The 14,892-nt window shown below is 51.3% G+C and overlaps 1 protein-coding gene across 1 annotated transcript in view; it reads left to right on the top strand.

Moving 5' to 3' along the window:
- The first annotated feature begins 335 nt into the window (after positions 1–335).
- The window catches only part of Erich6 (glutamate rich 6), a 32,223-nt gene continuing 17,666 nt past the window's right edge, over positions 336–14,892 (top strand). The window contains exons 1-5 of the mRNA XM_077795501.1: positions 336–981; positions 1,840–1,897; positions 9,197–9,288; positions 13,948–14,010; positions 14,766–14,821. Of these exons, the coding sequence (XP_077651627.1) occupies positions 336–981; positions 1,840–1,897; positions 9,197–9,288; positions 13,948–14,010; positions 14,766–14,821 (915 nt within the window). The remainder of the gene's footprint in view (positions 982–1,839; positions 1,898–9,196; positions 9,289–13,947; positions 14,011–14,765; positions 14,822–14,892) is intronic.

Below are 14,892 nucleotides of genomic sequence, written 5' to 3' on the forward strand. Positions count from 1 at the left end.
GCTGAGGCCAAGGTGGTGCTGGCTGTCCAGCCGCCTGGGGCCTTCTCCACCACCAGGATGGATAGGCACAGGCCGTAAGCACGAGAAGTTCTCTGCAAAATATAAGGGACGCCAAAAATCTCACCAATCAACCTAATATTTCAGGCACTATTTTAAAATATCCAAAGCGCAAACTGCAGCCCGAGGGCCGGCCCCTGTCTTGTGAGCAGGGTTTCACTGGACCTTCCCCCCTGCATCTGGCTACTGGGCAACCCACGCAGCAGGCGACACCCGGGGCCTCATGCGCGCCCCCGGCGGACGCCACCTCCGCCACCCTCCGCAAAATAAAATGAAGTATGGAGGCCACCGCGGCGGGCGCGAAGGACCGCTTGGGGTCACCGCCGTGTCACCGCCGCGCCACCGCGCTGCGGTCCTGCCGCTTCCAGCCGCGGGCTCGCGGACGGCGCGGCCGTTGCCCAGGCGACGCGCACAGCAGCGCCACCCGCCGGAGGCGGCCACCGCGGTCTGGTCCCCAACGCGACATGGCCGACTTGCGCTCGCGTCGCGGACAGCGAAAGACGAAGGAGGATCCGGGGTCCAAGAGGGCCTCGACGGAGGAGAAGCAGCCGGAGGAGGAGGAGCAGGGGGAGGAGGAATGGGGGGAGGAGGAGGAGGAGGAGGAGGTGGAGGAGGTGGAGGAGGAGGAGGAGGAGGAGGAGCGGGAGGAGGGGGAAGAGGAGCGGCGGGGCGACGAGGGCAAGTCCTCCGAGTTCTGCGACGAGGACCTCTGGAAGGTCGTGGACGTCCTAGACACCGATGACGGCTTCCTGGCCTCGCACCCCCGTCTGGCCAGCGTGGAGAGCCCCAGCCTGGGCTCCACGTCCACTCTCACCCAGCAGTTGAGCACCTCTGAGAGCCCGCGGTCCCCCCACAGCCCGACGCCGCCCAGCGAGGTCCGGACGCCAAGCCAGATCACGCTCTCCAGCACCTCCTCCCGGAAAAGTAACGCCCGAGCCGCCCTGCCCTGCCCTGCCCCTGTCCAGTCCTGCCCCGACCCTGGCCCTGGCCCTGGCCCTGGCCCTGCCCCAGCCCTGGCACTGCCCTGGTCCTGCCCCGACCCTTGGCCCTAACCCTGCCCCAGTCCCGGCCCTACCCTGGCCGTGTCTGGCCCTGCCCCAGGCCCTGGACCGCCCCTACCTCTGTTCCTGGGCCGCCCCTGGCCCTGGCCCTGGCCCTGGCCCTGACCCAGCCCTAGCCCCCGCATTGGCCTGGCCCTGCCCCAGCCTCTGTCCCTAAGCCACCCCTGGCCTTGCCCTGCCCCTGCCCCTGCCCCTAGCCCTGGGCCACTCCTGCACCTGGCCCTGTCCCAGCCCCTGCCTCTGTCCCTAGCCTCCCCCTGGTCGGGCCCTTGTCCCTAGCCCTGGGCCTCCCCTGCCCTTGTCCCTGGCCCTGCCACTGCCCCTGGCTCACCGGGGCCTCAGCCTCCTCCCCAACCGCTCTGCTTTCAAGCCCAAGCAGCGGTCCACACAGCCAGCCGGCCCACCCTGGGCCACAGGCGCCACTGTGGTGGGGACTGTAGCTCAGGATGAATAGCCCTGGGGCCTCTCTTCCTGAACCGGAGCCCCTCCAGGCATTGCCTTTGACAGAGCAGTTAGAGCAGGGTTTGCAAACCCCAAACTTGGCCTTTGGCCTGGGGTGCTTTGCTGGACCAGTCCAGAGTTCCCGGATGTTCCTCATCCACCCCTGCCCTTGCTTGGAACGGCCCAGATACTGCCACCTCCCCACCTCCGAGGGGGAGAGTAAAATTGCCCTTTCACTGATTTAGAGAGTGGCTAAATTTTTAAATGTTTCTTTCAACAGGTTTTCCTAAAATATTTGAAACATTTAAGAAAGACACGAGTGAAAGAAATATAGATAGGTAAGAAAATGTTTTCAATTTTCATATTTTTTAAGTCGATAATGTTTATCTTTTGGATAAACAGGTTAAGTAGAATAAAATAATCCAAGACACTTACAACTTATTTATTCAAAACTTCTTTCTTTTAATCTATAATATTGGACACTTTTAAAGAGAGAGACAGTCCCTGCCTATCTGCAGCCTATTACCCATCCCTAGAGATGCCATGTTCACTTGCCATTGTCAACAAAGTAAATATGTCATGTGTTCAAGAGTAAGTACTTTGAAACTTAGAACATCGATAGATCTCTCTCTCTCTGTTAGAGGCAAGAGTGACCAGGGACACCTTTGGTGGAAGAAAGTGGAGTTTATGGCCTCGCTTGTTCTCTTTCTCTCTTAGACTCACAGTGATTTAACTATAATAGGAACACAGGGAAACATCTCTGGGACATCTAAATCCTAAATCCCTAAAATGTGGCACTGAGGCCAAAGTCTTCAACTACTGCTCACCTGAGCTTCGCTTTCATTAAGCAGCCTTGAAATTCTTAAGTGTAAGGAGAATTGTTCTGTCCCACTATGTGTTTTTACTTATCCTTTTAGTTCAGTTTTTAAATGAAAGATAATATGTGCCTGGTTAAGAAATTAAAACATAAACTGGGTCCCGTGGTGTACTTCTGTAATCACACTGACTCAGAAGGCTGAGGCAGGAGGATCACAAGTTTGAGGCCAGTCTCAGCAACTCTGGAAGGTGCTAAGCAACTTACTGAGATCCTGTCTCAAAATAAAACATTAAAAGGGCTGGGATATGGCTCAGTTGTTAAGCACCCGTGGGTTCAATCCCTAGTACCATACCAAAAAAAAAAAAAAAAAAAAAAGTACACAAAGAAACAAAATTGAGCCTCTTGACACCCTTTCCACCCCAGTTCCACTCCTCAGAGTTAACATACTGTTAACAGTTTCAGTTTTGTTTCAGTTACAATTTTGAATAACATTTTTATTCCTTAATTTATCAATTTCTTTTTTTGGTGGTGGTGGTGGGGCGGGGGGTAACCAGGGATTAAACTCAGGAGCACTTGACCACTGAGCCACATCCCCAGTCCTATTTTGTATTTTATTTAGAGATAAGGTCTTACTGAGTTGCTTAGCACCTCATTTTTACTGAGGCTGGCTTTGAACTTGCAATCCTCATGCCTCAGCCTCCCAAGATGCTGGGATTATAGGTGTGCACCAATGTGCCCAGCTGATTTATCCATTTCTGATATAACTATTGGCTTCCTTCCTCTCCATGTTCAGCACTTATATTATTTTTAGTTTTTTAGCACTTAGGACTTTTAAGTATTTAAATTTCTATTACTTAATCAGTTTCATATCTATTGACTATTATAAAAATTAGATCATTAATGAATTTCTGTTTCCCTCCCATCTCTCACTTCTTTTCTTATAATTAACAAGTTAAATATTATATAACAGATTATATTAAAATACAAATTTATATGAAATTATATTACTTTGAAATTGTATTACTTTATTATGTTTTGTTAATTACAATTAACCCTTAGAGTTTTGGGGAACACCTTTATTCAAAAATTGAAAACCAATGAATAACTAGGCTTGGTGGCACACACCTGTAATCCCAGTGACCAGTGATCCCAGGATCACAAGTTTGGGGCCCACCTCAGCAATTTCATGAGACTCTGTCTCAAAAAAAAAATAATAAAGGGCTTGGGGTGGAGCTCAATGGTAGAGTACCTCTGGGTTCAATCCCCAGTACCAATAAATAAATAAATAATAAGTGAAAAGAAAAATAGAAATGAACAATACTCAATTTTATATTTAGAAAGCAAAGTGATTAGATCTGTGCACAAGGAAAAGTGATCCTATGTCTGTACAACTTGTCTCCTAAAAAGGGAAGATTTCTTTCTCTTTTCTTTGTTAGTGCATTGCAGTAGTACATAATGGTGGGATCTGCTGTGACGTGTTCATGCATGCACACAACATAACAAGATAATTTGGCCAATATCACTCCTTGCACTTGCCCCTCCCTCCTCTCCTCTTACCCCAAAGCGGGGATAGGGGTGTCCATTCCTCCATTCTACTGATTTCCCTTTATAATAATAAATATTTCATAAGACTCTCCCCACGACCATTTTTCTTTTCCTTTTTCTTCTCTAGCTTCCACATATGAGAGAAAATACACAATCAAGACCCTCTGAGTTTGGCTTTTTCAATATAATGTCTCAAGTCCCATCCATTTTCCTGCAAATGACATAGTTTCATTTTTCTTTATGGCTGAGTAAAACTCCATTGGGTATATACACATTTTCTTCATCCATTCATCCACTGATGGACACCTGGGCTGGTTTCATGTTTTGGCTGCTGTGCATGTGGGTGTGCGTGGGTGTGGGTGTGTCACTGTAGCACGATGACCTTAATCTTTTAGGATAAACTCCAAGGGATGCTATAGCTGGGTCATACGGGGGTTCCATGCCTAGTCTTTGGAGGAACCTCCATGTTGATTTCCACAGTGGTTGTACTGATTTACAATCCCACCAACCAGTGTAAAGGTCTTCCTTTTTCTCCGCATCTTCTGCAGCATTTATTATTGTTTTTTTAAGTATTATATGATTTTTATACCTTTATTTTATTTTTATGTGGTGCTGAGGATCGAACCCAGTGCTTCACGCATGCCCGGCAAGCGCTGTACCACTGAGCCCCAGTCCAGCCCTGTTATTTGTATTCTTGATGACTGCCATTCTGACTATGGTGAGATGAACTCTCAATGTAGTGTTGATCTGTATTTCCCTAATTGCTAATGATGTTGAACGCTTTTTCACATATTTTTTGGCCATCTGTATTTTTTCTTTTGAGAAGTGTCTGTTTAATTCCTATGTCCGTGTATAAGTGGGGTACTTTTATGTTGGGTTTTTTAATTCCTTATATATTTCAGATAATAGCCCTCTGTCAGCAGAGTCCCTAGCAAGACGTTCCGCTATTTTGTAAGGCTCTCTCTTCACTTCTTTCTTTGCTGTGTACCAACTTGAAAAGTGAAATTCTCAACTCAGTTGTTTCCGGTTTATCTTTGTTTTGTTGTTTTCTTTTGGATGCTGTTGATTGAGCCTGAGGGCACTTAACCACTGAGCCATATTCCCAGCCCTTTTTAATTTTTTTATTTAAGATAGGGTCTTGCTAAGTTGCTGAGGCTGGCCTTGAACTAGGGATCCTCCTGCTTCAGCCTCCTAAGGCATGCTCCTGCATGTAATGAAGTTATTTACCTTCAGTTTTTCTGTGTTGGGCTCAACTCCCAACTTTTCTTGATTCCCATCTTTCTTTCTTTTACTCCATTTCCTTTGCTGGAGAGATTTTTCAGGTGACTTTTTTTGTGTAGGTCTCCTGGGTAGTCAAATTTCTGAGTTCCTGCCTGCCTGGAAGTGTCTTCATTTTGCCCTTTTACTTTATTTACTAATGATACATCTTAGCAGAAAAGAATCGCTTTAAACTGCTCTCCCTCAGAGCTCTGAGGATACTGCCTCCTTCCCTCTTGGTACAGAGTTGCTGATTCTCAAACCCTGCTGACCGTCCACGATCCGCTCCCCATCTGTCTTCTTCCCCTCAGAGCTCCTGCGGGACGTCGACCATAGCTCCTCCATCTTCCCTGCTTTTCCTTCACATTTTCAAGATTTTTGATGTTTGCATGCTACTACTATATAGCCCTTGTGCAGAATTTTTTAATTTTGTGATTCATATTTTTCATTTCCGAGAACCAGTTGTTCTCTGATTGTTGGCATTCACGATAGTTTTTTTTTTTTAATCTCTCAAAGGGCGCTATTGCAGTGTAGTAAAGTGCTCCTTTATTCTGTGCATTTCCCCTGTCTCAGGGTCGGTTGTCCTTCACCTCATGGCTAGTCCTTGAATCACGGGCAATCCTGGTTATCTGTGTACTGGAATGACTGGGAGGTGGCTGAAAGGACTCCTCCTGCAGCTGGGCGGTTCTGTCCCCTCACAGGAGCCCCTGGGCAGCTGGGTGGAGCACATCAGAGCCCCATTCAGGGTGGAGTGTCTGGGCAGAAAGCAGTCGGGCTGAGGAGCCCCACCATTGCTAGAGTTAGGACAAGAACGCTCACTTTCTGGTGGAAGTCCTTCTTTCCCGAGCCCGTGGGGCATGTCCTGCATGACCTTCTCTTCCAGGGCTAACACCTCCCCAGGAGACTGCTCAGTATTTGAGAAAGCTGCTCTTGGGTTCTTCTGGAAATAAGGGCTGCCAGCTGCCCTGCTGAAGAGGGAGGAAGGGGCCTGCCTGGACCAGGGCTCCAGGGTCACTCCTTAGACTGCTCTGAGGGCTGCCAGACCCCTGTGCTCTGGTTTGGTCGAGTTGAGCTGGAGGCTTCCTGTGCCCTCTGGAAAGACCCTTCATCACTAGTCTTGAGCTGCATGATTCTCTATTGTGGTTTCCGTCACTCTGTAGCCACTTATTGCCTTTCTCTCAAGTACTTCTTCCATATTAGTTATCTACCAAAAATATCTTGTTTTCGGGGCGGGGGGGGAGTATCTGTTATTTTGGTAAAATCTTGGGAGGGAACGAGAAGTGTGTCCTCAGCTGTCATCTTGACTTGGGAGTCCTGTGACATCATTTCAAGTCCATGAGCATCTCTCTTTCCTAGGTCAGAATTTCAATTTCTCCTCATAAATATTCCTAAGAAGATGCTTTAAAATATTTTTTTTTTCTGGAAGAAATCAAACTATCTCTGTTTGCTGATGGCATGATTCTATATCTAGAAGACCAAAAAACTTCACCAGAAGATGCCTAGCACTTACAAATGAATTCAGCAAAGTAGCAGAAGATAAGATCAATACCTGTAAATCAATAGCTTTCGTATACTACAACAGTGATTCAGCTGAGGAAGAAATCAGAAACGTCATCCCATTCACAATAACCTAAACAAAACAAAACAAAACAAATTAATCTAACCAAGGAGGAAACGTGCTTTACAATGAAGACCTTAGAAGACAAAAATCCACCCCATGTTCTTGGATAGGCAGAATCAAATATTGTCAAAATGGCCATGCTACCAAAATCAATATATAGATTCAAAGCAATCTCCATCAAAATACCAAATGACATACCTTAACAGAACTGGGAAAAAAGCAATTCTTAAATTCATTTGGAAGAATAAGAAACCCAGAATAGACAAAGCAATGTTAAGCAAGAAAAGCAAAACCAGAGGCATACCTGATCTGAAATGACACTGCAGACCTGTAGTAACTGAACAGCAGGGTGTTGTCACCAAAACAGGCAAGAAGACAAATGGAATGGGAGAAAAGATACAGAGACAAACCCACAAACCTATAGCCACCTGACATTTGTCAAAGGTGCCAAAAATATATCTTGGAGAAAAGATGGCCTTTTAACAAATGGTTCTGGGAAAACTAGATAGCTATAATCTTCTACTCAGCCATTAAAAAAATTTTAAAAATTGCTGGTAAATGGATGAAAGCAGAGAGTATCATGCTACATGAAATAAGCCAAACTCATTCGAAGGTCGAATGTTTTGTCTCATATATGGAAGGCAGCTAGAGTAAAATAAAGGAGAGGAGGAGAAAGGAGGCAGCATCATAAAGGGAATGTCCATGACATGCTAAGAAAGAGGCTGAGGGTGGATCGGGGAGGCACCAGGAGGCACATGAAGTCTTAAAACTCATGTCATGTCTATAAATACACAACAGGGAACCTCACCCTGTGTACAAGTGAAAAGAACCACTCGGATATAAATAAACAGATGAGAAAGGGAGTGTAGCAGGAGGGAGCAGGCAGCTTGTGAATGATGTCACGTGCGGGCTTGTTGGGAGGAACCCGCTACTAAGTGCACCATCAAGCTCTGATTTAAAAATCACATGTTTCCAAAGTATTCTCTGGCGAATTTGATGAGATTATGAGTGTTGTTTTTTTCTTTTGTTTTTTTAAAGAAACGTGTCTTAAAAGAGCAACCTCTGAGGCTCAACCCCTATTTCCGCAGCCCTCTCGCTGTTGGGGTTGGAAATGGGGCCACACTCAGGAGGCAGATGCCTGTGGAGAAACAGGTTCTGGGTGAGGGAGGTTCTCTCACTGCCACGAGCCTCAGTGTCCATGTCTCACAAAGCAAGGACAAGCAGCTGCTTGCGTTCTGTGATCGTGAGAATCCTGAGTGGTGCCGCCATCGTCCTCTGTCCCCCATGTTCAGCAGAGCTCCAGGGACAATCTGGGGAGCTGGCTTACTGAAGGGGAAGAGCTCTGGGTGGATGATTGTTGCTGTTGCTGACTGTTGGGCTGGAAGGTGACTGAGACTCCACGCTCACTGCCGTCTGGGGACTCTGTCCACTGTGGCTGTCACGTCCCCAGAGCCTGTTGCTCAGGGAGGCTAGATAAACAGGATGCCCCCAGAGACTGCACATGCAGGTGGCCTCCGCAGAGGAGGGCTTTGCCTGGCTTTGCACAGTCAGCTCAGAAGTGAACAACAGAGCTCCTCGGGATGCCTGTGCCCTGGAGCAAGCCACCAAAAGGAAGCCAGAAACAGACACTCGGCTTGGAAAGGTACACAGGCCACAGGCCGAACCTGACTGAGTTGTCTGGGAAAATGTTGTCTGAGTACTTACAAAAACCCAGCCAGTTATCTTGTAAAACTGAAAGTCAGAGACCAAGGAACCCCAACGAAGTATTGACAGTAGTCCCCAGTAAGAGTCACTGTAGGGAGCGCAAGGCACACACACCTGCCTCCCTGCCTCCCTCCTGCGGGGCTCAACCGCAGACCCCACTACACACACACCTTTGCCCCCACCTTCCCTCCCATGGGGATCAAACTTGGACCCCACTACACGCACACCTGCCTCCCTGCCTCCATCCTGCGGGGCTCAACTTTGGACCCCACTACGTGGAAGCAGAGCCTGCTCCTTACAGCACATGGGCCAACATCAGCCCTGCAAGAGGAGCCTGGGCAGTTTTGAAGCTACTGAAAATGAACACTCTGTGCTCACTTAAATCTGAGTGTTCCATGCCCGCAGCGGCTGCACAGTGACACAGTGCCACGCTCCTGCAGCGTAGTGCTGGTGTCCACGGGGACGAGGCAGCTCTTGAAGCCTGCAGGGTTAGGAAGGAAGACCCTCCAGAGAGTGGGCCCAACGACCCTGCGCCTGGCTCTGTGGAAGAGACTGGGAATGGAGGGAAGTATTTCAAATAAAATGAGAGTTAGGCTCTGGGGACGTGAGGAGAGCCACAATAGACAGAGTCCCCCAGCAGCTTCCTAGCGACCAGGTAGGTCTGCTTATACCTGACGTCTTATCTGATTTCAGAAGTATCTATAAAGGGTTGTACCCAGGAGTTCCAATGTCGGTACAAACAGAAGAGAGCTGGCTTCAGGACATGTTTGGTGACAAGGACGCAGGTGAGCAGCTGGGTCTCTTTGCGATTGCCGGGAGGTGGGACTCAGTGGGAGACCGCTGCAGGTGAGGATGGCCCACAGCTGGCCTTGAATCCCCTCTGCAGCAAGGACTCACACTGCAACATTGGCAAGTGACTCCACCTCAGAGTCTGTTCTTCATCTCTTAGTGACCATAACACCGTCACCCGATTGTTTCCTTGACCAAAGTGAGGTTAGGTACTCAGACACCTTGGCACTTACATTCAGTACCTGGTAGCATCTGTTCACCAAAAGACAGTCTGTCGCCATGGTTTGGATGCACGCCTTCATCTTATCATAGAAATGACACACCTATGGGGAAATAGACCACGTAAACCCTGAAGTCCTGACTTGCCTCGGGAGGACCTTGGGGCTCTCCCTTCACCTTCATGTCCAAGCCTCTTGTTGGGTCACTTATTCATCCAAGGCCCCTGAGCAGCTGCCTGTGGCCGAGCCCGCACCACCGGGAAACGACTGCCAGCAGGATGACCCAATCCCCAATCCCCAGCTCCTGCTAAAGTGCGGGAGGCGGAGGATGCTGAGGTGAAGAATTCACAAAATAAACACACAGGGACACAGCCCACTAGGAAGACCAGGTGGAGAGGGACGGGAGAGGCAGGTGGGAGCCCGTGTGCTCAGGGAGCATCCAATGGAAATAGGGGCTGAGACATCTGCACACAAACCTGAAGGAGGTGAAAAGGCCCCGTGGCCCTCTCTGAAGGAAGATGTTCCCGGCGGAGGGAGAGGGAGGCTGCATAGAGAGAGCCAGGAGGACCTCAGGGCGGGAGGCAGGGAGAGTGAGCACACTGTCCCCATGTCTTACGGTTAATTCTGTTAGGCTTTGAAAGTGAGCTTGTAGGGAAAGCCTCCTTCTTCTAAGTGGTCACGATAGGTGTCATTGGACTTGCCTGAGCTGGGCTTGTGTCCAAGTGTTCTGTGAAGGTCGATCTCGAGCTCAAGAAGTCTCCAAGCCTGGTGCTAAAGGAGCCTCTTGGGGGCTTCCATTAAAGGGTGAGAAGGGCGGACGGACGTGGGCAGAACTGTTAACAGGGAAGCAGAATGTAAAATTCAGGAAAATCTCAGCTTATTCATGTTGAGAAAAAAAAAAATGAGAAATCTTATTCAGGAGAGAATGAGGGTGGCCAAATTTGACCAGGGACAGCTGGGCTAGGGCCTCCCACCCAAGCGTGGAGCTTCTCAACAGCAGAGCCCAGGCCTGTCCTGAGGCCTTCTGGAGACGGCCCAGAGTGAGTGGGTGCTTGGCCCAGGCTTGCCCTTCACACCCTACTGCCTGCCCCTCAGCCACCCTGATGTGTCTTTGGTGGCAGGGGTGGTGCAGGCCCCAGTGGCTGACCTCTGGAGGCATAGGTAGAACCCTCAGTGCTGTCCTCATGAGCACCAGCTTGAGGGCGCAGAAGCAGTGGAGGTGGCTACTCTACCTGGGCCTCAGAGGCCGCAGCTATGGGAACCTCAGCTTCCTGACCCTAGCCAAGAACTGAGGGAGGCAAGGCCACTCCCACAGAGGGTCTGGAAGGTGGGAGCTCCGCCTCAGTGGGCCTAGGAGGCACCTGCCCCCTGCAGGGTGGTTTCTTGTGTACTCCATCCAAGGGGACAAGACTCCAAGACTCCTGAGACTACGGGCTGAGGCAGAAGGGAGACAGCTGGCCCTGGACGGGGAGAGAGCTCTGTAGGAAGGGGCTGCCTGCAGGGATGGGCTGGATTCTAGGGCTTTCAGTTGGCTCCTGGTCCTCTCTAAAGCATTCTCTTTGGGTCCACTCTGGGTGCCTCAATCTTGAGGGAAGGGCCTGGGTCTAGGACCACCTGCCCAGTTCTGCCTGCTGAGAAGGTGAGCAGCTGCCTGTTGAGAGCCCACAGGTGGGCACACACCCTGCAACGGCAGGTCGTGGCCAGACCTGCTGTTTCCCTGTCACTTGTCGTGAAGAGTCCTGGTGGGGTGTCCCGGCTTTAATAGTACCCTAGTTTCTGAGGCTGAGAGTGTGAGTGGGTGAGGGGTAGGAAGGCCCCTGTGCTCTCAGTAGCTGACCAGCTTGCGTCAAGGCCCCTGGAGTACATGAGGTGGAGAGGGGCTGCCTGTCTCACGTCCAGCCAGAGAAGATTGCTCCTAAGCCTGACCCTAGTGTTGGCCCTTGTGGGCATCCGTCTTACAGGGGACCTGTCACTCTTTATTCCTTCCCAATTCTCCCTTTTGGACTGGGGACATCCTTCCAATGCCAGCCCACTGTCATGTTTGGAAACATGCATATCCGACTTCCCAGGTGCCCAGCTGGGGAGCAGGCGGCCACTGCAGGGGTTGTATTCAGGTAGCACTCAGGTGAGACTCTGCCTAGACTGTGACATCCATGTAGGGGAGTCAAGGCCTGCCAGGCTGTGGGCTGGACTGACTTTATTCTGCATGTGAGGGCACGAGCATTAGGGTCAGGGGAAGAGGCTGGCTACTTATGTCCTCCCCAAATCCATACATGCAAGCCAGTGTGGTAGTGTTTGGAGATCAGGCCTTTGGGAAGCCACTTAGTTCTCCTGAATGGGATTAGTGCTCTTATAGAAGAGGCCCCGAGGGTCGGGGTGTGACTCAGTGAAGCACTTGCTTAACACACGTGGGACCCTGGATTTGATCCTCAGCATGGTTGGGAGGGAAGCCAAAGAGCTTCCTTCCTTCCTGTACCATGTGAGCAGACAGCTGGGGGGCACCATCCAGCAACCAGGAAACAGGCCCGCAGCAAGCACTGACTCTGCTGGCCCTTGACCTTGGACTTCCTGACCTCCAAAACCAACAGTGACACATTTCTGTGTCATGTGCTTTGCTATGGCAGCCCAGATGGCCTAAGATGGCAGTGCACCCGGGACACCTCTCCACTTCAGGGCATAGCATTCCTCGAATACTGCTGTTTGTTACTTAGGCGATAAACCTTGTTGCTAGACTTTTCTTTCCTTCCAGTACTGAGGATGGAACCCAGGGGCACTCTACAACTGAGTTGCATCCCCAGTCCTTTTATTTTATTTTGAGACAGACTCTTGCTAAATTGCCTCAAATTCATGATCCCCCTGCCTCAGCCTCCAGAGTCACTGGGATTTCAGGCATGTGCCACCACACCCAGCCAGTTGCTGGACATTTTAAGGCTGGGTTTTGTTGTTTTATTGTGTGTGTGTGCTTGTTGTTTAGTTCTTCCCTGCGGCAAGCTATGTTTTCTAGTGGGAATCTCTGTGCATGAATATCTTACACTATGTGGCGTTTCTGTGGGACAAACTGCCTCAGAACATAGGTAACCTTGGCTCAGATACTCCCCCTCACCCCAACCCAGATAGATCACCGCTGAGCCTTCTCCCTCTGTCAGCATCCCTCTGTGTGGACTGCTGGGACAGGGGTCTTCATGCCCCATGCCCCCCCCAATGCCTCTGCACCCCGTCCTGGCTGCACCCTGTCCTGGCTGTATCCCTGGGCCTCTGCACCCCTGTTCTGGCTGCACTCCCATCCTGGCTGCACCCCGTCCTGGCAAAACCCCTGTCCTGGCCACAACCCCATGCCTCTGCATACCCATCCTGGCTGCACCCCATCCTGGCTGCACCCCTGTGCCTCTGCACCCCTGTCCTGGCCGCACCCCTGTCCTGGCTGCACCCCCGTGCCTCTGCACCCCATCCTGGCTGCACCCCATTCTGGCCACACCCTGTGCCTCTGCACCCCATCCTGGCTGCACCCCTGTGCCTCTGCACCCCTGTCCTGGCCGCACCCCTGTCCTGGTTGCACCCCCATGCCTCTGCATCCCATCCTGGCTGCACCCCATCCTGGCTGCACTCTGTGCCTCTGCACCCCTGTCCTGGCTACTGGCTACACCCTGTCCTGGCCACACCCCTGTCCTAGCTGCACCTCGTGCCTCTGCACCCCATCCTGGCTGCACCCTCGTCCTGGCTGCACCCCCTTGCCTCTGCACCCCTGTCCTGGCTGCAACCTGTCCTGGATGCACCCCGTCTTGGCCACATCCCTGTCCTGGTACTCCCATGCTTCTGTACCCTGTCCTGGCTGCACCCCGTCCTGGCTGCACCCCTGTGCCTCTGCACCCCATCCTGGCTGCTGCACCCCCATCCTGGCTGTACCCCTAACCCTCTGCACCCCCGTCCTGGCTGCACCCCCATCCTGGCTGCACCCCCATGCTGGCCGCCCTAGACCTTCCAGACACTTGCTCACATTGCAGGCAGGTTGGCACCTTCCCTCCCTCCCTGGGTGCTGCTCTTGGGTCCGCAGAGGGCCCTGGTGGTTGAGCTCACTGTATGGACTGCATGTCCCCCTGCTCCCTCCTACCTGGAAAGGCCTCATAGGGACAGGCTAATGAGACAGGTGGCATTCAGGGAAGCAAGAAGCAATAGGACGTGCCACACCTGCTAAAAAATAGGAACACATTACTCCTGCAGTGTCCCAGGACTAGAGAGCAGGGAGTGTCCAAGTGTGCCACACAGGGGTGAGCCCTCTCTGTCATCCCTACTAGACACGGGTTACCTGGGAAGACCAGAGAAAGGACAAAACAAAAGCAGCGCAGGTCACTGGCTTGTGGTCCCCCAAGGAGCCTGTCCTCTGTCACGTTCCGCTGTTCCTACCCCGGGGGCTGATGGTAACCATGCTCTCTTTTGAAGGGACAATGACAGGCCTTACAGCACAGGAAGTGGCCTTAGGGCTTCTGGCTTCCAGGATTAGAGGTAATGGACATTTAAGTCACCCCTGCTGACAAGGTAGGTCACCAGGAGGGTTGGCCTTACCTGCACAGCGCCCGCCCCTTAGAAAGCACCCCCAGAGAGATGCAGGAAGGCAGGAGAAGGAAGGGTGTGTGAGAGTGTGTGTGTGTGACTGTGTGTGAGGGTGTATGGGTGTGAGGGTGTGTGTGTGACTATGGGTGTGTATGTGACTGTGTGAGGGTGTGTGTGTGCGGGATATGTGACTATGGGTGTGAGGGTGTGTGTGTGACTGGGTGTGTGTGTGACTCTGAGGGTGTATGGGTGTGAGGGTGTGTGTGTGAGGTTGTGTGTGTGACTATGTGACTATGGGTTTGAGGGTGTGTGACTATGGGTATGTGTGTGTGTCACTGTGTATGAGGGTGTGTGACTATGGGTGTGAGGTGTGTGTGTGAGGGTGTGTGTGACTATGGGTGTGAGGGGTGTGTGACTGGGTGTGAGGATGTGTGACTATGGGTGTGAGGGTGTGTGTGACTATGAGTGTGAGGGGTGTGTGACTATGGGTGTGAGGGTGTGTGTGACTGTGGGTGTGAGGGGGTGTGTATGTGACTATAGGTGTGAGGGTGTGGGTATGACTAAGGGTGTGAAGGTGTGTGTGTGAGGGTGTGTGTGTGAGGGCGTGTGGGCAAACGTGGAAGCAGTGGCCTGGGAGGATGGGTGCGGGGTCCCCTGGAGTCCCCTGCGCAGGCCCGGCCCTCCCTCCTGACTCTCCGCTCCTGCAGACAGATGGGTGATCAATCCCGAGGAGCCCAAACTCAGCGTGCTGTGTGAGCTGGAGGTAAGAAGTGGCCTCACACCAACCAGCGCACTGTTCTCCCCAGAAAAGCAGCTTACTGAGTCTCCCTTTGT

Source organism: Urocitellus parryii, chromosome 2 (assembly GCF_045843805.1).
Source record: "Urocitellus parryii isolate mUroPar1 chromosome 2, mUroPar1.hap1, whole genome shotgun sequence".
In the NCBI taxonomy this organism is placed as follows: Eukaryota; Metazoa; Chordata; class Mammalia; order Rodentia; family Sciuridae; genus Urocitellus; species Urocitellus parryii.